Below are 26,149 nucleotides of genomic sequence, written 5' to 3' on the forward strand. Positions count from 1 at the left end.
GTAATTTGCTTTCATCCTCATGCAGGGATTCAAAATTTCAATCTTTCCCTACTCGTTGAGTAAAAGAATGTGGTACAGCTAGCCATTGCAAGACCAATACAGAACTTCCTCATCTTTGTTCCACATCCATTGCTGCTCCTCGATCGCAAAAGAAATTATAAACCTGACTCAGTTCGTCTTGGATACCCCATGATACGTGATCCTCATCGCAGCATTGGACGCAAATGCTGAAATTTTAAAGGAAGCACGTTGTGTTTTTATGCATGTTTGTCCGAAATCTGCGAGCAAATTATGGAAACAAAGTTACAGTTGTATACTCAATCCATGGCCCATGAGGAAAAATAGTTTGTATTTTGTAATAAGTCAAAATATGTATGTATGTGTGATACGCTCTCTAATAGTCGATTCAAAAAAGAAACTGACATCTTTGTAATAGGACTGGCTTCACCACGACAATATTCTACAATCAACAGTATTTATATTTGCAAGTTAGGTCTATAGTACAATAGTGGAAATCAATCACTTTCATGTTTCGACTCCTGCAATGCAAGAAAAAATTAGCCTGAAAAATTTCGCTATGTTTTGGAAGCTCAAAAAAGTTAAAAAAGGATTCTCCGGCCTTTCGCTTTCAGAGAAGAAGCATTGGTCATTAATAACATTTTTCAACATTTTACATTTACATAGTAACAAAAAATACCCGGTTGAAATCATTTAACCGACTGTTGAAAAACTGGACCTGTGTTTAGAAAGGAAAAATAATTATTAGATTCACCCAAAGTAATTAGCCAAAAATCAAATGGACAGTTTGTCCATGGTCCATTTATAATAATTTTTTTCCTTAAATCACGTGTGTATGACGTCTGTAAATATTTTGCGACATTGATGATATCAACATATCAATAACAATCGCTGGCAATGATGGAAGTAAAATCATCAGGAATTGCATCAAATGAAAGAAGTAACGATTGCAAACAAACAAATGAAACGGTGGAGTATATTTGTGAATTTTTCTCTCCATTACGTGACCAATGGCCTTTCATTCAGGAGGTTCTGATATGGAGAAAACTAGAAATATCCGTCATTGTATTCAACATTCTCAATGTTGTGTTTTGGTGAGCACCTTTTCATGTCGACCATTGTATACCTTTGCCAAATGTTATGGCGGGGAATAAGTTTCAAGAGAGCTAGTTTATGAAGTTTTTCTTATACCACAATGGTTTGTATTTAGGATTTTCTTGACCCCGCGATTACAGCTACTTGTTACTTTGGCTATTTTTCTTTCGTTGTTATGGTTGACACCGCCTATTAGACATTGGATATTGTCCAACATTCGGTCCCAAAACCAGTTATCAAGTATGATCCTTTATATGCTTAGTATTATAAAATTCTGTTGACATTTATTACGTTTAAAGGGGGCTTCATCGTTTTATATTGATTCATAATTATTAAAGGCGTTGCTGAGAAATGTGTTGACAGTGATGATTCGGGTGAAGTACTCTCTGAAGGAGCTCAAGTCAGGAGGTAATCATACATATGCAATTCCATGGCTAGACTATATGATACAAAAAATTAGTAATGCAAAAACTTGGTTCTACATTTTGTAATACCTTTAACCTCCAATTATAAGCTCTTGGATTATATAAATTCCTAAGTGTTCTCAGGCTTATAACCAGGACTTACATATATTATGAGGGGTCCTAGCTGGCCAGCTAATTAAACATATAAATATAAGAAGTACTTATAAATACAAAAACTCAAAATGCACCTACAAAGGATTTGACGTCAAAACACTCAGTCAGGATGAACATTGAAGTATATTCCAGAATGTATGTGTTTTTATACATAATACATCCTATTACCGAATATGTTTTTATCTACTAATGTAAATTAAATTACCTTCCATAAATATTAGGCTTTCAGAAAGGAGGCTTATATTTGGAGTGGTGTGAAATGGTGTGTTTGTATTGATGTGATAGGCATAGATTAAAGGGATTTAAAGTTAAAGGTTTTTTGTAAGCATTGTGTTATAATATAAAGCAACAGAGGTGTTATATGTAAGATAAAAGAAAGCCTACTGACTTCATGAATACACCAGGGAAGTTGTAGATATACCTGGTAGCAAGAATTAGGAAACCCAACTCCTCATTCTAGTATCAACTAACATCCTTACATTCCCCTAAAATTGTCTCTTTAGGCATAATTAACACTGTATGCATTGAGGTACAATATTGCAAACAAATCTATTATACAATTTTAATCAGTGAAAAGAACATCACATCTTATTATGACTTTTGCCATGGTGTGGCTGTGGTTTGGAGCTTTTTAATCACATATTGGATAAAGTTGAAAGCTTTAAAAGAGAAAAATGCAAAACAAGTAACTACACTTAAAATTTTCTAATAATTATAAATTTATTAATTGATCTGAAACTAATTTGTGTTGTTATAGCTAGTTTAATATAATTACACTTGTTTTTCTTTTAGTTTTATCTGGTAGTCTCTTTGCTGGTTGTTGCTTTTTCTGTGATATATGCCCGCTTTCCAATTGCAAATATTCTATACATCATTGGTAATGATCATGATAGTAATTTATTATATATATTTTATATCATAATCAATGTATGGAATGAATTTTTGTGGTTACATGCAGCTGGAGTTAGAGTACTTTTTAATACACCCTTTACAACCATCCAATTAAATCAATGTGTCCTCAGTTAAAAGAGAAAGCTGGGCATTTGTATTTCCACACTTAACTACCCTTGGGAACTGGTCCCTATTGCTAAAATTCAAATATAAAGTTCATTTATTCTGTATTTTTACTTTTTTAGTGATGTTTCTTTACTTGTGGCCTGCTGTTGTATTTTATGGCATCAAGGACAAAGTGCTTGGGAAATTTATAAAATTGTTCACACCATTTTTTACACAGTGGCAAAGTAGTAGGACAAAACGGAAGAGGGATACCCACCTTAAAGGTTTGCCCCAATGCTATAACTTAAAACTGTAATTTAATTTATTTCGGAACTTATTAAGCCAATTTAGGGTTCCTTGTTTTTCATTTTTTATTTTTTTTATTCATTTTTTTTATTCATTTAGATCATCAAAAATTCTCAGATGTCAGTGATGATGAGGAGGACTTTATCTTAAATTCAGCAGAAACTGAGGGAATCCATAGGTCACATCTCTCCCCAGAGGAAAGAACTAGTCAAGCACAACCTGCAGGTAATAAGCATCATTACAAAATTAACCTAATGGTTAGTTTGGTTAGTTTAAGCCATCTTATATAATGGTTGAAACCAGGGGCGTAACTAGAACGATAATTGGGGGGGGGGTGAATATTCATATATTCAGTTCTGCCCGACGGATTTCTATTGTAAGCTATTGCAATTACTAAAGAAATCCGTAGGGCAGAACTAAATATATGAATATTCACCCCCCCCCAATTATCGTTCTAGTTACGCCACTGGTTGAAACTACAGTAAACGTCACGTTACCCTGTACCTGGATTAATGCAAATGTAAAGTTTAGTTTCTTACTTGCGCGCTAAAAGTGCTCAAGATTTAGAGTTTCAAAAGGACAATCAGTTTAATAGACCTTTTACATAATGACGTTAAACGCGGAAAACCTGATGTTATAATACCTGATGTTAATAACTTTGCAGGTCCTCCAGACAGCGTAAACAGCTCACTTACATTCATTGACGGTCTTGAATTTCCTTCGATGAGAAGAGATAGTGTGGAATCTTTCAATTCAGATGATTTTGTTCAAGGTTTAAACTTCAGTGGTATAACACCAGGGTTTGGTTCACATCATAGTTCAATGGACTCACTTCACGATACAACATCTTATTCACAAAATAACGGAACAAATCAAAACGATCATTCACAAACCAATGTTGAAAATTGCAATCCTCTGCAACCGGAATGCGAGCCAGAGAGGAGGCAAATATTAGAGGAACAATCTCGATCCGAAGTTCGGCCGCCTAGTTTGAGAAAGAGCAGTTCAGATGATGTGGAAAGTTACGAAGTTATTGATACATCAGAAATTCAGGTTGATTTTAGCAAACAAGAACAACAGGGCCAGGCCCAGGGGCAAGATGATTCCTATATTGCATCAGGTACAGCATACATGGGAAAGTTCTTTGGCTATTAAAAAAATATTTTGTGTATGTAACCGCGAAACGTTCGACTTAGTTTCATCCTGTGATTCATTAATCATTCAACTCCTACTTTTACTGCTATTTTCTACACATCAATCGCTTGATTATAGTCCATAGTTGCATGAAATAATGACTACAGAATATTGAACGTTTTGCGTTTTTATTGTACTGCATGATATATCGGATTCAGTTACCGGCTATATATATTTTATAATGTTGTTTTCTATATATTCACAACGTTAGTCGGGTAATGTAAATGTTAATATGTAAAATTATATAACAAGACTGTGTAGGTTTTATTTTATATACATACGTAAGAGTACATACAGTAACTTTAAAAGCCATGTACAGTACAATATGACTATATATAGCTACCATATTTAAAACAAGTTGGTTTTGTATAGAAAAGTAAATAAAAATTGTATTAAAATGTTGTTTTAGAAATCTTTCCGAAAACAGAAATAGGCACAGTCCGGCTAGTGCGTGCTAACATGTAACAAATGACTGCTGTGGCCGCGAAAATTCGTATCAGTCAAGTCACGGACAAATTACCGATATTTAACTAACCTATTAAATCTGGAGAGTCGTTATGTCATAGAGAAAAAAACATTTGTGTATTGGAGCAAAGTATTGCGAGAAAACTGCATTTTTTAACGTGAGTATGAATTTAAAGACCCGATCCAGGTTTATTCAGTTACAATTACAGTTCAAAATTATTTGCATGGAAGATATGGCGCTCTGTCTGTCAAGTCATGAAACTATATTGCTTCAATTGAAAATTTTGTTTGCTGTAAAACTATACAGACTGTTCTTCCAAAGTATTTAATGCTTATGGTTTTGATAGATCGTCATTAGCGAGTTATTTGACCGCATTTTCCGCCAATTTTACAGTTGAAAAATGCAAAAATATAATTAATAAAACGCATTTCCTATTGATTTTGGACAGCTTTTAATTGCCAATAGCGAGTTATTGAAATTTAAAAGTTGCTGTAGCCTGTAGCAGATGGTGACCATGATAGTGGAGTAAACTCAACTTCGTTCCAGGTCTCTGCGCCGTCAAATCCAATATGGCTGCCAATATGAGAATCCAGGATTTAGCTGATAATTCTGATGTATCAAAAGAAAAAAGTTTGCCTTCGCTAAAAAATCTCACTTCACCTGAGTACAGCAAGCTCAGCAATGAACAGTACAAGGTAAAATGATGAAACGTATTGTACATTATAAATTTAAGGACATTTCCAATTCAATACATATTCAGATTTTATATTCCTACATAGACCGTCCAAGATTTGTATTTACCGCATATCGAATCATTCAATTTTCTTGTGGATGAAGGATTGGGCTTAGCTGTGCAGGTATATTTTATATGATAAAAGGAAAACCCGGAACATCTGAACTATCAACAGTAAGGATATCCTGGTGTTTACTGTACAGTGACTGAGTAGAGAGAGTCATCTGCTATGCAGGTAACATCTGGTATACACTTTCCCTAACATAACACAAGCAAATGGCCTGATGAGCTGTGACGAGGCTGGCAAGAGAAGGTTGCAGGAGTGGCAAAATACTCCGCCAGCTGAAGTGCTTGGAGGGGCTGGTTAACACTTGCAAGTAATAATAGCTGGTCAACCAATAATGCCTTATATGTTACTTGATTGTGAGGGACAGGTGGTGCCGGTGATATAATTTATATCATATTATGCCATATATATACACATATGGTATCATCCTACAGTACCATATCATATATAAATATCTTATAAATAACTGTAAAAGAGAAACAATAAAATTTTCTTTCAGGATATCTTTCCTCAGGAATTTGAGCTTCCAAATGGACAGAAAGCATCAGTTTACTTTACTGTATGTATATTGTATGCATGCTATACCTTTAAGCTTTTATTTTTGCTTTGCTTTTAGTGTCATTAATGCTGCAAGTTGATAAAATGAATTATTGTTAGCAATACCAACAACATTGTTTTAATAGATGATAAAAATGAGTAGAAAAAATAATTTCTTTAGCTAAAACAATGTAATGTCCTAAACAATTCAGCAATTTATTGTTCAAATCATTTACTTTATATATCACATTTTTTACTTTGTGATTAATGATAGCTTTTTACCCTCCTCCAGGGAGCAAGTATTGGAACACCAATGGTACCAGAAGGAAATATTCACTCAAAATCATTGAGAGTTTTTCCTGCAGAGGTATAGATTCAATAGAAATTAATTTGAAAAAGGATACTATCTTGATTGGTACAAGTTGAATAAAATGAGAAATAATCTGGTGTGAATTGTTAGAACTATTATTTCATACTTCCGCCATTTGGCCATTTCGAATCCATCTTATATGAATAGATTAATGAAAGATTGTGTATCAGTATAACAATGGTTTCAATTATGAATTCCAGGTCTTTCTTGTATATTCACCATATATTTTGTGTTTTTTATAGTGTAGACAAAGAAGTACAACATACAATGCTAAACTACAGGTATCTCTCCAGTGGAAAGTAAATAATCAGATCTGTGGAAATGTGGCCAAAGTCATAGCAATGTTGCCAGTAATGGTGAAGGTAATGATAAAAATATGTTTTTTCAGTTAGCTAACTTAAGGTTTCTTGAAACACATGACCGTGGTAAAGTACGTAATAGCATCTCATAATTATGTCTAGGATGTCAGATTACAGATAACAGCAACTTTATATATTACTTTTGCAAAATATCTGAAATTACATTTCCAATAGTTAAGTGTGTTACTGTCACTGTCCCCCACTGCCCCACAGTGGTGTCCACCCACTGTCATCCACTGTCATCAACTGTCATCCACTGTCACCCACTGTTACCCACCATCACTGACTGTTACCCACTGTCACCAACTGTCACTGACTGTCACCCACATTCTCCCACTGTCACCGACTATCACCCACCGTCACTCACTATCACCAACTGTAACCCTCTGTTAGTGGTCCATGCCTTAATTCAGTCCATATTATTATTACATTATTACAATGTTAGTAAAGAGTATCTAGATGCAGCCTTTCATTCCTTGTATAAAATGTATATCAACGATGTTTATTTCCACATTCTTCTCTGTTTTAGTCCAAGTGTTGCTCATTGTTTGGTTTGGGTCCAAAAGATCTGGTTGCTAATCATGAAGAAGCTGAGGTTAGTGAACTGATATCTTCCTCTGAATCAGCTGTTTTGCACGTGTTTCTCCAACAAACTTAGTAGTCTTTTACTTCCAGGTTACTATCCTTTCTCATTTTCCCATATTTCACCATTAATACAATGAAATCTTTTTTGACACGTTTTCCTGCATGAGAAATATTTATTTCAATGAAAATATAATCCATTTCCGTAACCGTACATTTCTAATCTTAATCTTTCACGCTTTATTTTAGGAAGGTGGTGGCTATTTCATTATTAATGGTATTGAAAAGGTTATTCGAATGTTAGTGATGCCCAGAAGGAACTATGTATGTATTCAATCCGCTTTTATTGACAGCTATGGTGCTTTTTGTTTTAAATTTTTTTGTAATTTTGAATTACAGCCTCTTGCAATTACTCGATCATCATGGCGGAAACGCGGACCTCTGTATACCGAATATGGCATTCAAATTCGTTGCGTACAGAAAGACCAAACAGGCAATGTAAGTTATTACTGCATGTACTACTTTTTTAAATAAAACGCTGTTCTTAATGTCTCCAACGGGCTTGTGTATATTTACTATGTGCGTTCTAACATTCAAAAACGAAAGATCTTTTCTATAAACCTGGTATTCGTTATTTCAGGACATTGCATACATGGTACATGAACAATTGTATTTTAATACTTCTGAAAATTGTAATTGTAACGTGAATATATTTGTTTCTAGACAATGGTACTTCACTATCTTACTGATGGGACATGTTCTCTCTCCTTTACATATAACAAAGAGCAATTTTTCATGCCGGTTATGTTCATGTTAAAGGTATGAAATAGGAAACACTTTAATAAATCAAGCGCTTGAAATCCTAAATAAGTTTACGCGAAATACATTGATGCCTAACGTTCAGAAATGGGAATTAAACTTAGTCCTTTGCAAGATAAAAAGAAAAGTATTTATTAACAAGTCAGTTTATAGCAAGAGCGTTTTACGACTGTTCATGCAAACAGTAGTAAATACTTGCACCGCTTATAACTGAACTGAAAACTGCGATGTTTTTAGAAATACTAGTATTGTACTGCATGCATCATGTGCGTACGACAGCTATTGAGGATTTTTATGATTTTTCAAGGCTCTGTATGAAACAACAGATCAACAAATCTACAAGGAACTTACTAAGGGTCAAGAATCGAACACGTTTTTAAAAGAGTAGGTGTTTGATTTTTATTATGATCGTATTGTCCATGTATTCAACATATAATGAAAGAAATTGTGCATACTATCTAAGTGTGAAGTTCACTGCTTTCTGCTTTGATTCAGTTGCATTGCAACGATGCTGAGACAGACACAAGATCAGGATATAACAACCCAGACGAAGATATTGAATTATATAGGTAATGAACGTGTGTGTCTTTGCATGGAAACTCAATTAACTGATCTTGATTGTTTATAATTATTAATTTAGGTGAGCGATTTCGAGTGAAATTAGGTCTTCCTCAATGGTATAATAATGTTTCAGCTGCTAAATTTCTAATTCGGTAATTACAGAGATTTATAATATTTAATATTTGTCATTGATACATTCTATTTCGGTGGAATTTCTCTCACTTTCCTATCAAAAAAGTATTCAAAAATTCATATTTTTTTTTCAGGAAATGTATCTGTATTCACTTGGATTCTTATCTTGACAAATTTAACCTTATTGTGTGAGTCAAATAATGGAAATAATGAATGAATGGTAACCCCGCATGGCTAGTGTTCTTTCTCAGCTTTTAACAGACTATGCAACCAATAAACCTTGCTCACAAGTCACAACGACGTCGAACGCAGAAAGTCTAATGTTACACGCAGTTTTATTGGCTCAGCAAATGAGCAAAACTAACGAGTTGATCAAACTTTGTGTAGGTAGCATCAGACTTACACGCTTGACGTCATCATGAGAAAGGTCTATCGACACTAAGTCGTTGCCAAGATTGCTTCATTTCACTTTCCTAAAATGTTAGGTTTATGGTAAAGAAACTTTACGCTTTTGCACTTGAGAAATGTGCGGTGGAATCAGCTGATAATCCAATGAATCAAGAAATACTTCTTGGGGGGCATTTTTATCTGATGGTGTTAAAGGTAGATTTTCGCTATATTTATTTCGTAACTATATTCTCCGTTATAAAACGGTATATATATACATGCATTGTCGACCTTTATTATTCTTTATCTTCAGGAGAAATTGGAAGTTTGGTTGACTTCCTTAAAATTTGCTTTGGAGAAAGATATCAAGAAGAACCCAAGCAAATTTACCTTAAATTCAAGTATGGACAACTTTTTCAATTGTCGGGCTCATTCGTATTCGATATGATTTCAAGAGTTTTAATGTGATGCATGTACAATGGTAAACTTTGCAATGGTGCCTCAAATTACATTCACAAATGTTTCGAGTGCTTTTACAATAATGTTTAACCTCTTAGTGGTTCCTGTGGAACAAGAATAAAAGTAGTCTCTTTATTTTTTCTATATAGCTTCTTTACTGAAAAATATGGCTCATTGTTTTAACTTGACCAACCAAATGGAATATTTATTAGCCACTGGCACTCTAAGAAGTAAATCCGGACTGGGATTAATGCAGGTGTATTTTTATCATTATCGGCTTCAAGTCTAACAATCAGTAGATCAATTGAGAACTGTCGGTGTAGTGTTACCAACTAAGCAAGGTTTATAATTTTCTTGTATGATTGCATGGCGACTTTAGTAATTATAATAACTTGTAGGTACACCACGTAAGTATTAAATATTGCAGTATTTAATACTTACGTGGTGTACCTACAAGTTATTATAATTAAGCAAGGTTTACTAGCATTGTACAGAAAAATCAGTAATACAGAACTGCTTACTTTAGCGTCAGGTAGTAACAGTTTCATTCATATTTCATAGATTGCTGGTTATTCGGTAGTGGCAGATAAACTCAATTATTACAGATATCTCTCCCATTTTCGTTGTGTTCACCGTGGAGCTTTCTTTGCTCAGATGAGAACAACATCTGTGAGAAAACTTCTTCCCGAAGCCTGGGGTGAGCAAATTTTTATCACACTTATTATTTCCTATTTTTATCAAACCAAGGGAGTTTTTGCCAATATTCAGCCTGCACATGTTCTTATGTTTTCAGGATTTCTGTGTCCAGTTCACACCCCAGACGGAGCCCCCTGTGGGCTATTGAATCATTTAGCGGCTATGTGCGAGGTGAGATGGTGAGATCAGGTAATGAAATGTTAGGCTAAACTTGGTCGATCTAATGAATTTAATCTTCCAGGTGGTGAATGTATCACCTCAAACCTCGCATCTCCCCCGGCTGTTATGTTCACTTGGTATGACCCCCCTGGACTGTCCGACTTCAGCGCCTGTGCCGTCGTGTTACCCAGTCTTATTAGATGGTAGGGTATTAGGTTATGTGGAAGAACAATTGGCCAATGATTTGGTAAAGAGACTAAGAATAATGAAAGTTGAACAACTGGAACAGGCTAGTAAATCATGTTAAATATCGGATATACATTTCAAGCTCTCTTCAACTCCTCTTTGGGTGTAAACGTTAACTAGAATGCACCACTTCCTCACACCCCCACCACCCTCCTCCCCCACAGTGTTTAGTGAGAACAAATTGAACAACTCTTCCAAGTAGAAACTTTCGATCAAAATTCTGTACTTTAGCCTCGTCAATGTCTAGATCTGTAATATAAATACGCTAAATCACTATACACTTTAGACCATTCTCACCAAGTTACGATTAAATTGTATGAAGTTGTATTGTTACATTAAAAACAATTATTGTAAACTATTTCAACTTTTTTAGGTTCCCAAACATTTGGAAGTTTGTTTAGTTCCTTTCACTAAAACAGCAAGTCAGTATCCTGGTCTATTTTTATTCACCACTCCTGCGCGAATGACGAGGCCGTTATTAAATATCGCTGCTGGAAAACCTGAAATGATTGGAACATTCGAACAGGTAAATAACAACCGTCCAGACATGAAAGAAAACTAAAAGAAAGGCATATCATCGTAACGTGCTTCTACGACAACACTCGAAAGTTATTGCGAAATTGAGTGATATATTGCTCCAAAGAAACTTGCTAAGAAGCTTTTATGTCTTCACCATCGTGAACATATTATTATTTTGCTAACAATGCTACATGTCTCGTCTACATAACTGTAGTATAATTTGAAATTACGATGCTTTCAGGTATATCTTGACGTTGCAATAGTTCCAGATGAGGTTCATGAAGGGGTAAGGTCAAAAGAAGAGATTCTGTTCATCATTTCACTATCTATATACTGTGCACTGACCTAGCTGTTGACCGCGGAGCTCCATGTATGCAAGAGCTCAATAATTCTTTATGTAATTATGTGTGAAATTTTGAGCTGGTTTCATGTATTTTTCACTTGTAGATCACGACACACATGGAGATAAAACAGACTGGATTCCTCAGCACTGTCGCAAGTTTAACACCATATTCAGATTTTAACCAAAGTCCCAGGAATATGTATCAATGTCAGGTTAGCAATGCTTTGAATTTGTCCATGAATCCAAAGCAGGTGATTGTGAGTTATTTTGCATGGGGTTATTTCTGCATTTGTCCCTCAAACTAAAGGAAGACAGTTTGACATGGAAGTGATGTTCATTCTTTCCATCGCCCAGGCGTAGATACCTGCTATTACTCCCTTTGGTGAGTCGTCTGTACAGGTCTGAATTGATTTGCCAACTATTATAATAGCCTTAATCTACTATATATAGATGGGAAAACAAACAATGGGAACACCATGTCACGCGTTTCCGTTTCGTAGCGATAATAAACTTTATCGGATACAGGTCAGTAAGACTGAATGAAGTTTATTTTGTCATTTAATTTTGAATTCCACGTTTTATTTGGCATGTCTAGCTAGAACGTATTCCGGCCTTGCACATATATACGAGCGTTCGTACATAATCAAAGAAACTTGTCAGAAGTAATGAATAATAGTTTTTATCCATTTTTCTAGACTCCCCAGTCGCCATTAGTTCGCCCAAAAGCTCACGATGAGTTTAACGTTGATAATTATCCTGTGGGAACAAATGCAATTGTCGCTGTTATATCTTACACGGTAAACTCATGCAAAATAATATGTTTTGGTTATGATTACCTTGCCTATTTGGATGCAAGAGTGCATTTGAAATTTTCACTATCTATATTTTTTTACTTTGGACTTTCTTATTCTTTTCAAGAACATTACTTACCTATCAGAATCACTTGTTAATTCGAAGTATTTATAGAACTATACGCTTCTGATTTTAGTTCGTTCAAGTGATATATCGTTATGATATTAGTTGGTTTGTCGCAAAATTATTTGTCCCTGCGTTATCGTATTTTGTATTTTTTATTCTAGGGTTATGATATGGAAGATGCCATGATATTAAACAAATCTTCGTTCGAGCGTGGCTTTGCTCATGGCACAGTTTACAAAACCGAGGTATATATCGTATTTAAAGGTATGTAGATAGATGCATGCATGTATCTCAACATGGTTCTAATTCAACATGGTGTATAAATGCAGGTAATCAAGCATGCACCATCCTGTTATGATCGAGAGTCTTCTTGAAACTTTATTAACATTTTATTCTCACTACAGGTCGTTGATCTGGCGAAATATGCGAGTGATCCTCGAAATGTCAATCTTAGGTTTGGTACGTGTGCATTAAATATACCAAAAGGGAAGAAATAAGTCATTTTCTTTGAAATCGATGAAATTCGTAGATTTTACAGAGACATCATTGTACAGGAACTATATAGTGGATACCATAGGACAATTTTATTCTGCAGTACAGAAAAATTCTTCGATTGATCGTTTAGGTTGTTTACCAGATGATAGCAGAGTTTCAGGAAAACTGGATAAAGATGGTTTTCCACCAATTGGGACAAAGCTAGAGAATGGTGATCCTTGTTATTGGTGAGTATGTTTTAGTATATACACCTGACATGATTTTGCTATCAATACTGGTAGTACTACTATACGCACACTTTTTAGTTATATCGACCTGACAACTGGTGATGCAAAAGTAAAATATTACCATTACATGGAAGCGGCATACTTGGAATCCGTAAGTACATTTTCATAATATTTACTTCAGACCATTATATTGCACGACACACGTTTGTCTACAACTTGGCAACGCAATTTCTTTAAAGTAGCGACTTCGTTACAGGTGAAATTTCTTGGTAATGATAGCGGTGATGGTGAGTTACAAAGAGTATCTTTGAAGTGGAGAATACAGGTGTGTTTTCTGTTGTACCTAGCTATACTGCTAGGAGTCTGAAAAAAATAAAGTTCCAGCGAAACTCCAGGTAGTCACAATTAGGTTCTTTCTGCTGATCGTAAAAGCTGATCACATGTTTAAATTATTGTATTTAGAGAAATCCAATCATTGGTGACAAGTTCTCAAGTCGACATGGGCAGAAAGGTATCTGTAGGTGAGCTGATATAAGATACATTGTACTTCTTAAACACATGTAGACTTTCATATATCTCAACTGTTTTGGGTTATAGGTATTGTTTATAAATCGTCGTTTCTATTTACACCTGCGGTTTTTATTTCTTCTCTACCGCATACCTCAAATATCTTCATCCAGGCATGCATGGTGGTATAATATCTATAGTTTCTTCATTTCTCATACAGTCAAAAGTGGCCAGCAGAAAACATGCCTTTCTCAGAATCTGGAATGACGCCGGATATTATTTTTAATCCTCACGGCTTTCCATCACGTATGACTATTGGTAAGATTTGGATTCTTCTAAAAAACTGTTCTCGTGAATGTGTATATATCTTTGACAATCAGAAATATATTGTCTGTAGGAAATTTTAGGCACATTTTGTCCATATCCTTGGAGAAGTCTAAATGATTTATGATTATGATGATTTATTACTCCAGGAATGATGATCGAAAGTATGGCTGGCAAGTCAGCGAGCATGCATGGTTTGGTACATGACGCTACACCATTCACATTTTCTGAAGATAATTCTGCCATTGATTATTTCGGTAAAATGTTAATAGAAGGTAGGTTTGCTTAGTTGTTACTATAAATATTGTCGTATCTCGTTTCATTGACCGATTTACTGCATTGTGGTCATGGAACAAACCACATAAATATCTTATCAGAATGACAGTGCAACAAGTAACAACCTCTACTATAACCAGTAACTATGTAGTTAATGATATATTTATTTAATACCTCAAAATTTCTGGATTTGTTTAGCTGGCTACAATTATTTTGGAACAGAGCGGCTTTATAGCGGTATAACAGGCAAAGAATTTGAAGCAGATATATTCTTTGGTATTGTTTATTATCAACGTTTACGTCATATGGTCTCGGATAAATATCAGGTACTTATTAATTTTGTATGTAATTTTATTCAATTTTACTGTGCTTGCATGGAATGAGGTTTTCTAGTTCAAGCAGTATAAATGATGTTAGTTACGTTTAATACATGCACAGTCAACGGTATGTCAATGGATGATGAGATACTATTTGCGTGTCATCTGATGGCAGGTTTTCGCTGAGGTTTTTACCGACCATGAATTAGTGACAGCCTTCCAAAGTGATTGCAGCAGCACTCTGACATTGAATTTTACTAACTTAAGTGTTATTGATATTTTGTGATGGTATGGTAGACATACATAGAACCTGAAAACGTCACCCAACAGTTTCATATTCCCCCTTCATCGTGCGTCAGATCAATTGCTATAATTAATTCAAGTTATTTTATTGTTTTCATCTTCAGGTGCGTGCGACTGGTCCTATTGATGCTCTTACTCATCAACCTGTTCAAGGCAGAAAAAGACAAGGAGGAATTCGTTTTGGTGAAATGGAGCGCGATGCTTTACTTGCCCATGGAACTTCATTTCTTTTGCAAGATAGATTAATGAACTGTTCAGATCGTTCTGAGGTATCACGTGCATGTATTTTGCGGCTAATCAAATAAAGGTGTCCTTTCAAAACAACCTTAATAAACTCTGAGCGCGCTCAAGGAATACTGAGTTATTGCTTTCTAGATTTTCAACTTTAGAGTTTTAGCTTTGTAAGAAAACGTAGTTACTCCAACTTCCCATGCAGTGGAAAGTATCTGATAGCAGGTTTAGAGTGGAGGGGGGTCCATCTTTAAAGTTTCTGCCTAAGCAGATGACGTCATGCCGAAGTTGCACCGGCTAAATTCTCACTCGAAACAGTCTTGCTCCTGACAACTGTAATTTCTCTTAACAACAGGGCCATGTATGTTCAAAGTGTGGAAGTCTGCTATCACCAATTTTTGATAAACCTGCATCAGAAATGGCAGCTGTTGCATCAAATGTCACAAGAAAATGGAGCTGTAAAAGTTGTGAGACGAGTGAACATATAAAAGTTCTTTCTTTACCCTATGTTTTCCGATACCTTGTTGCTGAACTCGGTGCTATGAATATTAAAGTATCTTTAGATGTGAAGTGAAATATGATCAGACTATTGACTTCTGTAAATATGCTTGAGTGAAAGATGTGGAATATATATCGGATGCTTCGAACTTGTTGTCAGTTGTGTAATTTTGTACTGAAGAGTAACTTTTCTTCAATGATGCGAGGCGTTGGCAAGGTAGTAAGACACCAACCATGCAGAGACTAATTGTTGATTTTATTCTATGTGACCTACCAGGCAACCGTAATGAAATGGCGGATGTGTATATGGGAGCAATAAGGGTTTGGTTACTGCAAGTCTTGGTCCACTGTTTTCTTGTAAAAAAATGTTGTGTATCGTTGCAACGGTACCTACGATCGTTTTGGTGTTGACGCAGGACCGACAAACTTAGACAAATCACAATCTTGGGACGTATTTTGTTACCCTATATGGAGCCCGTGACGCATGCTGGTATTGGTAATATTGCCTGGTCTTTGCGGCCAATTGCGGGGCATTCCATTGCAAAACCTTGACCGCCGAAGCAAACTAATATGAATATCATTATTCACGGATGACAAATTTTTGCAGGAACAAGATTAACATATAAGGTGATGTAGTTATATTGCTCTATTGGCATATCTATTATTGTCGCTCTCAGGGAACCGTGTCGTTCTGAATTTAAAGTTTCCTATTCTTTTTGTGTATTTGTAAATGTGCGAGAGACAGTGGGTCTTGTGAGACCTCAAAATAAATTGAGTGTCGCATGTTGTTTAAACATATATGTGAAAATCATATGAAGAAATTCTTTCTTCGTTACAGGATAGGCGGTGTAGTCCTGTATTTGTATATAGGTTGCTTGAGAGTTTGCCTAATTTCCAAGGTTCAAGAATAATAGTTTATAAGCTTTGTTGATGTAAAATGGATTTGGCTGACTACTTAGCTTGTTTATCACACACAGTAATGCGTGTCTCGCAGTTGTGGTCGCGTGATAATAGCAATATTTTATACTATAATCTACAGAAATTTCGCTATAAGATTGATCGTTACTGGCTATGGACAGTGGTCATGATGCTGAAACGGACGAGGATAGCACGCCATTGATGTCGACAAGCGACGACGACTATTCCTGTGAGATACAGCAGGTTAGAACATGATATCAGCTAATGTCAATATTGACGGTTTTACTAGACAACCTATTTTATTATCCTAATCTGGGAAACAATATTATGCTATGCTTATTACTATCCCAATATCGATTCATTATAAGATAATAATCCTTGCTTTTTATGATTTTATCTATTACTTTGTGAAATTCATGCGCTTAAATATTTTTTAGTGTAGAATTACAAATGCAATACCAAAATATTTTCGTAGATTATAAGACGAAATTCGAACGCGTACTTTAATTAATTTGCTACATTAGTGAATGGAACGTTTTTTGAATATGAATAATGTTGATACTAAGCACATGGAACCTACGATGTAGAAATACTAATTAGTATTGATTATCTTTGACAAATAACAAAACCCAGGAAGAAGACAGGAAGTTGAAACAATCAATAAATTTCATATCTAGTAATTGTTGAGTATTTCATTATCATTTTAGATATGGAACATTGATATGGAGTAAATTTTGTATTACTTCACCCTGCATGCCTTAACGTTGATAAGGATTATTTTAAAAGAAAATTAATCTTGACAATTTGAAAAAAATGTTTTACAACGTTTCCTAAATTCAGTAAAACATTCCCCATTAATGAATTGAATATTTCTGGGTATACCTGTCAAGGTGAACTTTCATATTACCAATTTCATATTAACTACACAGAGGAGTTTATAACTCTGACTCTGAAGATGATCAAAAGGCTTAAGATTTTAAACATTTTCTGCTCGCACTAATTATTCTGAGCTCTGAATATGGTCATTCTGTAGTTGTATATACTTGTCTGCCATTCCAAATTCTGTTCATAACAGTGAATATTCAACCTTTTCGAGTGGTTAATGGTAGTATCACTATTTAGGACCTCTAGGCAGTTATATCACAAATACATTCTTATTATTACAAATACAATTCTTATTTCTGAAGTAAATGTTTGATGACATTAGAATTGGCAGAGAGTAAGTTATGTTGTTAAATGCCATTGCTAGTTAAGAGAAGAGAATGCAGACCTGAGACAAAGATTGCGTCGGGCTCAGAAGAAAATTGATGAACATATCATCGAGAATAAAAATCTGAGTGACAGGTAGGTGATTTCTAGGTATCAAAATTCCCCTATGAATGGTTGTTTAATATACTTAGTCTTCTCTTGCTTCATCTTTGGATGCCATTTAATAATTTTGCATATTGTGCAAACTGAAAACTTGTTCCAAGCACCATCCATTTAGAATTGCAAGGTTGCTCTCCAATTGTTTTCTATGTAGCAAATAGGTATATGGTGTAGTAATGTACAGTAAGTGTTCTTTATCCAAGAAAATTTGGTGATTCCATGTCAGCTTAGCTGGTAGCAGTATCTGTAAAAACTACCTAAACTCGCACTAGCATCTTCACAGACAAGTATTCAAAGTTCATATGTCCTTACTATATTGAAAAAAGCCTTACAGCTGCAGGGTATGCATGCAGTCTACCTGATCTTTGGCTTGAGCTGTTGAACTTTCTATTGCATTAATGATCCCTTGGGGAGATTCTGCAAAGCTAGGACATTAATAGTAATAATAATAATAATAATAATTGATCTATGATATCAACACAAGAAACATGATAATGAAAATGTATAAATTTTCTGTGGGGTGTATTTTTTGTAAACGGTAAATGGAGCGAAAATACCTGATCCTCCCTAACATTTCAATTGTTCTTTAAGGCTTATTCAAGAGCGTGGTCATTTTACCAAATTACTTCATCAAATTTTGAAAGAGTAAGCTAATTTGATATCGTAACGCATTCACTATATACGCTTACTGTTTTACTGTGTGTTATTTTAGTTAAGCTACAGTACTCATTTTAACAATATTTCGTATATCTGTTTGATAAAAAAATTATATTCGCGAGTTTTTTGAATTTCCACTGAATGGTAGGGAGGGATCAAGTATATTATCTACACACTAATACATTGCGTTTAAGGAATTCGTCCTTTTTTCTCTCTCCTTTAAAATTGTGAAGGGCTTATGGACGAATTTCAGAAACGCTGCGCGGCGGACCTGCGCCAAATGTGTTCATTAACAAGCCGCACTATTTACTGATCATGGGCGTGAGATTATCAAAACTAACAAACCATAGACCATTTACAACCAGACCCCTTTAGGAAATGGTAAAACGAAACTTAGCTAAAGCTAGCGATGCATACTTCTTTTACTTACAACGATAGTTCCACTATGTCTCATATTCACTGCTCACAGTGACCCCTGCCATAATATATAGAACAGGCAGTATGATAAAACGAATATATGAATATGCACCCCCCCCCCCCCCCCCAATTAACTTAAGCTTCCAGCTTTCTAACAAAAATGTTATACTATTGCGATAAGTTTTTTTCTTTTCTGAATTAATCTTTTCGTTCAGATTTAATCTTTTCATTACTTCTTTTTATTGCAAAGATACTATAGCGTCGGCGAAAACTCCGTTTCATTTAAGGAAGAACTCGGTGCAACTCAAGTACTCCTCTTGAGGGTAATTGCAGTGTCAAAAACACTTATACTTGTACCTGAATATCGTTTTTATAGTTAATGATATAATTGACAGTATAACATTATTTATAACACTTTATACCATTAGGAACAAGAAAACATCAAAGAACTCCAAGGTTATATTGACCGTTTAAGGTCAGAAATTTGTAAAACTGGTCAGGAATCTTTGGTAAGGCCATGATACTTCGCGACAACATATGTTATTTTGTAATCAATAGTTTGGTAGCTAAAGAGAATTCGTATCACCAAAGCTCACAGTCATTTTTGTTCATTTCGCAGATAAAATTATTCGATGGAATTCCTGGTTCTGAAAATGAAGCAAAAATTCTCCCCAATGGACACGTGGTTCAAGAGACAGATAAACCTATAGCTCAAAAAATGAAGGTATAGAAATTAATTTACTTTGCATTTCATGCCTGGCATCATTTTGTCTTAATTTGCGTCATGGGTTGAAAATATTGAAGTCATATTACAGTATTTGTATGTATGTATGGTTCCATACTTCGTTAATATGTATACAGCACATCTGGTTAATATACTCCACATCTGACCAACGTGTGGTCGTCTGGTTGGTAACGTTGTACTTGGCAGATCTAATTATTGCTTCGTTGTTATTTTTTGGACATATCTTTTCCATCGGAAGGATTCGCAATACAATTACAAATAACTAATTCCAGTTAGAGTATATGATATTAGCGACAGAATGATAACAGTCGACCAGTTTTCTTGTAATGATCGTACACCCAGGTTTACCGATAATCCTGTTCCTCCAACAGGCATGTCACAGACTAAGTGCTGAGTTAGACCCTGACGATCTTGTGTTATCATGCACGCTCTGCTCTGAAAAGATGAGGTGAGCTATACCCACACTTTTGTGAGGTTATATTGAAAATTTGAACAACAATTAGGTTTTGCCTTTGTATAAAATGAATTTTTTCTTGATGTTAAGAATTGATGAAATAACAAGTCATTCAAGGATATGCTCTGCGCAATCACAGTCAAAGAATCGTGCGTAAGTGATAACACAAACAATTTATGTACTGTCCTTTGCTGTAATCAATATTCCCGTTTACAAAACACTCCATGCATTCTTTTGTTATCTTCATTTTGTTAATCTTTAAAACGTTCATGTAGATTGCATAAGCCAGACACATTGATCGTGAATGTTACTTGTTCGGAAGCAGATATCGAGAAAGCTTCGTTTAAAATTGTCACGAGGGTAAGCAAGACTGAGAATGGGCAAACAGTTTAAAATAGTTAAAAAAAATAAGTTAATCTCACTTCACGACTACATTTTTAAGCATACTGCAGCTTTTACCGTAACGTAACATTGCACATACGATTTACAAATAAAGGTTTGTTTTGTTTTTATAGACAAATCTTGAAAATTACAATAGCACTCATTATGATGTTCATCGAAGTGAATCAGATTGTTTATGGTTAAGAGAAAATTTACAAGAGTTGTGTACAGAATGTGTAGTTCCTCCTTTACTACAACAGACTACACTTAATGGTAAGTATAACTAGGATACAGTATAAATACAGTAGATCGCGGTGGTGAAGCTGTAAAAAACTCATCCAGCAGTTTGCTAGGTCATCTAGCCTTGTTTCGGATTTTTAAACTGATGTGTATATGGTTCTCCTCCATACTAGAGAACTCTATTAAAGAAGAACTGCTAGTCAGATTATATTACAAAAATTATAGCTGTGCATGCGTAACGTCTGGTTTCATTATTTTTATAGGGAAAACTAGAGAGTTGGAGCGATTTCTTTCTCGTCTTTGCCAACATCAGATTCTGCGAACCAGCAGTTTGCTTCAATTATTTCTAACTGGTTCAGATGAGGTACTGCTTGGGGTTTCGATTGTTTTATGTTGGAACGAGACATCAGCTTTGCAAGGCATTAAAAGCTTTCCTTTTTTGGTTTTTTAAAGGAAATTCAAATTGCCAAAGAAGGGTTTAATGAAAGGCAGTCGTTAAAACAGACTCCAGTTGAACATAAACCCTCCAGGATTGACACAAGTGATAAAGGAACACTGATTAAATGTCAGGTAACTAAAATACATAACTTTTTTTAGTGTCTGGATGAAACCTCGTGGAAACACTAATGTTCAATATGAACTGCCTTAAGATCATCTCTGATTATATTCTCTCTGCAGAAATACTTAGAATCCATCGTGAAGAGTCTAAGTGGTCTGATTAATCACTTACGGAGTAGTCTGGAAATTAGCTCGAAAAGTGAGTATATTGTTTCTTTATGACGATTTCTGGCATGGTTATTTTTACTCGTTCACACTCCACAACATAATTAGCATCAATGTGGTATAACAACTGCCTAAAATAGACAAAAACACTTCTCAACGTTTCGACCTGAGGGCCTGACGTATTATAAGGCGCTGCAACGCTGCTCCCTGGTTATATTGGAACGACTCTACAACATAGTATTCCAACGAATTAGGTCTGGTTCAGTTCATGTATACCAGTCAGTCCGGACTGATAGACTTAACGAAGAATATTTCACGATAAATTATATTAAAGAGAAATTATATTAAATTTTATATTTTTTAGAAGGTCAAGGTCGATGGTTTAAATCTATTGCAGAATCTGAACCTGAAGATACGTACTTGAAGGTAAATATACACAGTAGATGATAATGATGGCATTCAGTTTTTTTTAACTTGGAACAATATTCTTTGTTTTCAACACAGACTGCGGCACAAGCATTGAGTAAAGTTTGCGATGACTTAGAGAAAGGGCAGGTAAAATATTATTTGACATTCATGGTTCGAACCGTGTTAAAGCACTATAAATATGCATTTTTATATTTTAGAAAGAGGATGAGAAACTTATTATTGGTGATCTTCAAAGTGTTTTAGAATATATTTATAGCTGTCAGGTATGTTATAATCCTTATATCGCCCTGTTAAGTATTCGTAGGACTTTACCAGAGCCGCAACAAGATGCGGTAATTGGGACGGGGAGTGCATACACTGTTTTCGTATATTCGTTTTGCTTTCGTTTGTCAGGCAGAACGATTATATTATGATGGTTTACCATGCACTCCCCCCAATTATGGCATCTCGTTCATCCCTGCACTTTACATTGTGGTTATGGTATAGTATCGCTGACATTCAAGATGGCCACTCTTGAAAGACTCCAGTTTTCCTGTTTGAATAGGCTACCCCCAATATCAGTGATACCACTATAACCACGGTGTAGCGTGTGAAGAAAGATCACTATTCATTTCGATATATGCTATAATTTCGATGACACTTGCAGTTTTTTATACAAACATCCGATATTTTCATTATATAGAAATTATTAGGAAGAGTAGAAAGTTCTGTGAACAGTTTTTTGTACTGGGAAGAAGAAGTTCGGGTTTGTGAAGACATGAAGGTAATAATTAGGAAATCAAAATTAGCTACTGTAGAGGCCTGGGGATTGATATCCACCCTCTTGTAGTAACGCTGAATAGTGAAATACTGTTCACCAGGAGTTTTTACTTTTGTTTAATTTTTAACCCAGTTTTGCAACTTTTTTTCACTAGAAAAATATGAGTAAAGAAAGTAATACAGATCTCACGACGAGATGGGCTGAGGTTAGATAAGTTTAAAAAAATTTAAAAGAATGGCATTACTCCTCTTCAGGGGCTGTAACAAATCAAAGTTCATTAGATCATTTGAGTGATATTTTGTGTGATTGTACACTGTATTATGTATATCAATTTACTATTACAGTGGATGTCCAAGCAGTTATTCCGCGATTAGTCTAGGTTCTCTGTCTTACTATACTCTGTCTAACGCCAAGCGATTTTCCTCGTTAGTAGATTTTTAGTAGTCAATAGGTTATTAAAATTAATTAATATGTTGTGTTGAATGCGGTTATATTTAATTTCCAGGCGAACTCTAATTACCTTGCTGCCAAAGCACACTTGGAAATGATGTACAAGAATCTTTCGGATGAGCTGTATCATTTCGACTATCAGAAAGAACTAGAGTTGCGTGAAATATTTATAGAATACACGACGTTAAAGTTTGAACATTATGAGAAGGTAATGTGGTAATTTTATAAGGTTTTGAACATCCAAACCAGTGGCAGATTAGGGGTAATCACAGTTAATAGAAATAAGAAATTACAAGAATATTATTAATGTGATTGCAAATTAGATATCGCATTACCCTGGAACGCCACTGATCCAAACCAGGATCCAGGAAACTTCAACGATTGCTTTCGTTTATTAAACAGCAATATTGAGATGATGGCCATGCATGAACTTGAAATTTCTTCAATTACACCAGTCTCAAACTTGTAGTAACTTTATTTTGAAGGATTCAGTGACTTAATTTTGAATGCGAATCATAAACATCTGAAATTCAAGAACTTGAAAATCGTAACGGTTCTATTTTCATTTTTTTCACAGGTTAAGAGCAAGTGGGAGGCAGCGATAGTTATGACAGAAACGATGTTATCACGTGATAACAGAGCAATAGTGTTCACGTGACAGACAGCTATGGTGTTGACAATGTTCCACGTGGGAATTCACAGGGAATGTCGCAGCTGACGGAGGTGTTCTCATGCAAGAGACTATTTCCGGCAGTTTCCTAATAAGCTGGACGCAAAGTCGCCCTTACTTTTCTCGGTTCTTAATTTGGCCTGGCTAAAAGGGTTGGACTAGCAGGAGGTGTAAAACGTTGTGCAAATTTTGAAGGTCTTTATAACGTAAAATCAACAAACAACCACATCCATGGTCATTGGACATTTATCTTCACGTATTAATAAACTTCCTTACCCTATCATAAACTTCCGCTCGTCCATCCGTTTTAGCCATTAGCGTCCAAATTGGACTGGACAACCTCATTACGAATTTATTAGTGACGAGCATAAATAATTATTGACTTTTGGTCGAAAAATATCTAAGCTAAAAGAGCAGATAAATTTTTTGTAGACAGCCAGGAAAAATATTTATAGGATAGCCCTGAACACCAAATCTTTTAAGAGCGAGGGTTGCTGCATGCATCCGCGTCTGTTTTATATCAAGTTGAATACGAAAACTATGTCATTCAAGAAACTGCCTGAAGCAAATTTTCAAGACCTGAGGCAAATCCATGTAGATAAAATCTCTTTGGAAATATTTCGACTATAAGCATGTCACTGCTTTATAAATATTAATCTAAGTGATGAGATCAGAACTAAGTGTATTAATTGTCGTTGTTAATGTTACCTTATGTCTAAAATTCATTTTCATGTGTATTGTCGTTCATCAATTCTGGGTGTTTAATCAAATTTTTACAATGTAACGTCATTACATGAGAATAAATTTCGAAAAATATACAGTCTTTGAACAGTTCCAGACTTCCAGTTAATTGTCAAATCCATTGCCGTTCCAGTTATCGGCCCATATACGAAGACTGCTTTCTTTTTATGTCATAGGGCAAGGGTTACCCTAATTCCTAGTTAATGCTTTTTAAATGGCAAACAAAAATCGATCTATGATTTAAAAGCATGCATACAATTAATTAAGTCAGCTCATATTTGACCTAAGGTAGTATACTAATAATAGATTCTACATAAACTTTGTAAACTAACAGATGTCACGCAAGCCAGCATAAAGATATATAACATTTAAATATACTAAAAGATAAAGGGAATTAATGCCTTTCTGTTTGGAGGATATCCTCCATCGTTGCCGTGAAATTCGTGTACATAAGCTTTATGTTTCTTGTATGCATAGGTGACTAATGTGAGAATAGTCGCAAGGAGAAACAAGACAGATGCCAATGTCCACGTTGCAAAGAAGAATCCTATCCATGTGACGATTTCAAAGAAATAATGCGGACATGACACGTAATTAAACAATAACCCATGAGGAAGTACATGGCCGGATGAGCTGGAAATATAATTCGGGTGCTTTTCATTTCGGAATCCACGTAACTGGATATGACAAATACAGTTACCTATTTCACCAATAACAAATATTACACTCCCCAGTATCACTAGAATCATAAATGATTGCTCATAACCTGATTTATAACGCATTGACCAAGCAATCCAGATAGCAAAGAACCAGTAATAGATAGGCGCACCAACACTTTCGACCAACGGCATACGCCGTTTATAGTTATGAACGAATAACACTTCTAGTGTTCGTCGGATAAAATGTATTGCCCACAAGGTTATGAACAGATATTTCACGTTTGTATTCTTAGCGAAGTCACCATCGTTCGATACAAGCATGGATCCATTAAGTGGGTATGGAAGTGTTGGCAAACTGGGTAATTCTAAGAAGAGAATAAAAAATGCCAACGTTCCAACATACGTGAGTGAATTGACAAATACCGGATTGTAGCCTGATGCTGAATCGTTGTCCATATTCTGCTGTATATCGTTGCGGGTGTTGACTAATTCTTCAGTTTCACCTCTGACTTTCCTCTTATTCGCCATTTTGTATGGCGAATATTATAAAGGAAGGTGGTAGCTAACGACCAAAAACTGTAATCTTTCACTGAAACACTACTCTGAAAACGGAGGTGACGTGCGAGGGGTGTCGTAATCTCGTCGCCTTCAATAATCGTACTCTCGGTAAATAAATGTATCCCAATTTATGGTGTGTTGAAGTCTTGAAGAGCGTCTTGCCTTAGTCAATCTTTTTCCCTGTGCTCGTGATTGCAGGTTCAGGAAACGAGATTGTGGATGCGAAGGCGAAGCTGCTCGCTGAGAACGTATTTCGTTTGC

General features: G+C 35.3%; 4 protein-coding genes across 6 annotated transcripts; 3 read left to right on the forward strand and 1 right to left on the reverse strand.

Annotated features, from left to right (window-relative positions):
• The first annotated feature begins 889 nt into the window (after positions 1 to 889).
• On the forward strand, positions 890 to 4,582 carry LOC114522076 (reticulophagy regulator 3-like). The gene is made up of 8 exons (XM_028542698.1): positions 890 to 1,112; positions 1,229 to 1,353; positions 1,452 to 1,521; positions 2,262 to 2,376; positions 2,484 to 2,568; positions 2,828 to 2,971; positions 3,093 to 3,218; positions 3,658 to 4,582. Exons 1-8 carry the CDS (start codon positions 916 to 918, stop codon positions 4,146 to 4,148), a joined length of 1,353 nt encoding a protein of 450 aa, XP_028398499.1. The 5' UTR covers positions 890 to 915; the 3' UTR covers positions 4,149 to 4,582.
• A 635-nt stretch (positions 4,583 to 5,217) lies between these two features.
• On the forward strand, positions 5,218 to 15,853 carry LOC114520046 (DNA-directed RNA polymerase I subunit RPA2-like). The gene is made up of 35 exons (XM_028540249.1): positions 5,218 to 5,348; positions 5,433 to 5,510; positions 5,953 to 6,012; positions 6,283 to 6,357; positions 6,603 to 6,722; positions 7,249 to 7,314; positions 7,551 to 7,625; positions 7,701 to 7,799; positions 8,025 to 8,120; positions 8,428 to 8,504; positions 8,616 to 8,689; positions 8,761 to 8,833; positions 8,948 to 9,001; positions 9,299 to 9,416; positions 9,514 to 9,601; positions 9,809 to 9,915; positions 10,221 to 10,356; positions 10,453 to 10,526; positions 10,597 to 10,803; positions 11,134 to 11,286; positions 11,521 to 11,565; positions 11,727 to 11,834; positions 12,073 to 12,147; positions 12,318 to 12,419; positions 12,702 to 12,785; positions 12,945 to 12,999; positions 13,166 to 13,262; positions 13,341 to 13,413; positions 13,519 to 13,587; positions 13,725 to 13,783; positions 13,990 to 14,087; positions 14,243 to 14,368; positions 14,568 to 14,695; positions 15,094 to 15,258; positions 15,576 to 15,853. The coding sequence occupies exons 1-35, from the start codon at positions 5,223 to 5,225 to the stop codon at positions 15,792 to 15,794; spliced, it is 3,459 nt and encodes a 1,152-aa protein (XP_028396050.1). The 5' UTR covers positions 5,218 to 5,222; the 3' UTR covers positions 15,795 to 15,853.
• A 398-nt stretch (positions 15,854 to 16,251) lies between these two features.
• Positions 16,252 to 24,692, forward strand: LOC114517897 (sorting nexin-7-like). Of its 3 annotated transcripts, XM_028537748.1 has the most exons (21): positions 16,252 to 16,345; positions 16,758 to 16,879; positions 17,886 to 17,980; positions 18,596 to 18,649; positions 19,329 to 19,401; positions 19,507 to 19,587; positions 19,698 to 19,802; positions 20,195 to 20,271; positions 20,368 to 20,430; positions 20,553 to 20,637; positions 20,793 to 20,931; positions 21,162 to 21,262; positions 21,352 to 21,468; positions 21,577 to 21,655; positions 21,986 to 22,047; positions 22,126 to 22,176; positions 22,248 to 22,313; positions 22,733 to 22,813; positions 22,965 to 23,015; positions 23,316 to 23,468; positions 23,838 to 24,692. In XM_028537748.1, exons 2-21 carry the CDS (start codon positions 16,790 to 16,792, stop codon positions 23,916 to 23,918), a joined length of 1,704 nt encoding a protein of 567 aa, XP_028393549.1. In that variant the 5' UTR covers positions 16,252 to 16,345; positions 16,758 to 16,789; the 3' UTR covers positions 23,919 to 24,692. The 3 variants fall into 3 exon arrangements, with proteins under 3 accessions (XP_028393549.1, XP_028393564.1, XP_028393557.1); XM_028537763.1 differs by lacking the exon at positions 18,596 to 18,649 and having other exon boundaries at positions 23,838 to 24,691; XM_028537756.1 differs by lacking the exon at positions 16,252 to 16,345 and having other exon boundaries at positions 16,356 to 16,879.
• On the reverse strand, positions 24,668 to 26,105 carry LOC114517920 (very-long-chain enoyl-CoA reductase-like). Its single transcript, XM_028537771.1, has one exon. The coding sequence runs from the start codon at positions 25,856 to 25,858 to the stop codon at positions 25,049 to 25,051; it is 810 nt and encodes a 269-aa protein (XP_028393572.1). The 5' UTR covers positions 25,859 to 26,105; the 3' UTR covers positions 24,668 to 25,048.
• Positions 26,106 to 26,149: the final 44 nt, after the last annotated feature.

The sequence above is a fragment of the Dendronephthya gigantea genome, unplaced genomic scaffold (assembly GCF_004324835.1).
Source record: "Dendronephthya gigantea isolate DGI-Jeju-01 unplaced genomic scaffold, DenGig_1.0 000000F, whole genome shotgun sequence".
Classification (NCBI taxonomy): Eukaryota; Metazoa; Cnidaria; class Anthozoa; order Malacalcyonacea; family Nephtheidae; genus Dendronephthya; species Dendronephthya gigantea.

What these genes read in the sequence shown, in the direction of transcription:
- LOC114517897 (XM_028537748.1), top strand. Translation starts at nt 16,790, where the DNA reads ATGGACAGTGGTCATGATGCTGAAACGGACGAGGATAGCACGCCATTG. An exon ending in CTATAGCTCAAAAAATGAAG is followed by an intron (nt 19,803 to 20,194) that starts GTATAGAAATTA and finishes TTCCTCCAACAG; the next exon opens with GCATGTCACAGACTAAGTGC. An exon ending in TCTGGAAATTAGCTCGAAAA is followed by an intron (nt 21,656 to 21,985) that starts GTGAGTATATTG and finishes TATATTTTTTAG; the next exon opens with AAGGTCAAGGTCGATGGTTT.
- LOC114522076 (XM_028542698.1), top strand. Translation starts at nt 916, where the DNA reads ATGATGGAAGTAAAATCATCAGGAATTGCATCAAATGAAAGAAGTAAC. An exon ending in ATTCTCAATGTTGTGTTTTG is followed by an intron (nt 1,113 to 1,228) that starts GTGAGCACCTTT and finishes GTTTGTATTTAG; the next exon opens with GATTTTCTTGACCCCGCGAT. An exon ending in TAGTCAAGCACAACCTGCAG is followed by an intron (nt 3,219 to 3,657) that starts GTAATAAGCATC and finishes ATAACTTTGCAG; the next exon opens with GTCCTCCAGACAGCGTAAAC.
- LOC114520046 (XM_028540249.1), top strand. Translation starts at nt 5,223, where the DNA reads ATGGCTGCCAATATGAGAATCCAGGATTTAGCTGATAATTCTGATGTA. An exon ending in TCAGCAATGAACAGTACAAG is followed by an intron (nt 5,349 to 5,432) that starts GTAAAATGATGA and finishes ATTCCTACATAG; the next exon opens with ACCGTCCAAGATTTGTATTT. An exon ending in TCGCTGTTATATCTTACACG is followed by an intron (nt 12,420 to 12,701) that starts GTAAACTCATGC and finishes TTTTTATTCTAG; the next exon opens with GGTTATGATATGGAAGATGC.
- LOC114517920 (XM_028537771.1), bottom strand. Translation starts at nt 25,858, where the DNA reads ATGGCGAATAAGAGGAAAGTCAGAGGTGAAACTGAAGAATTAGTCAAC.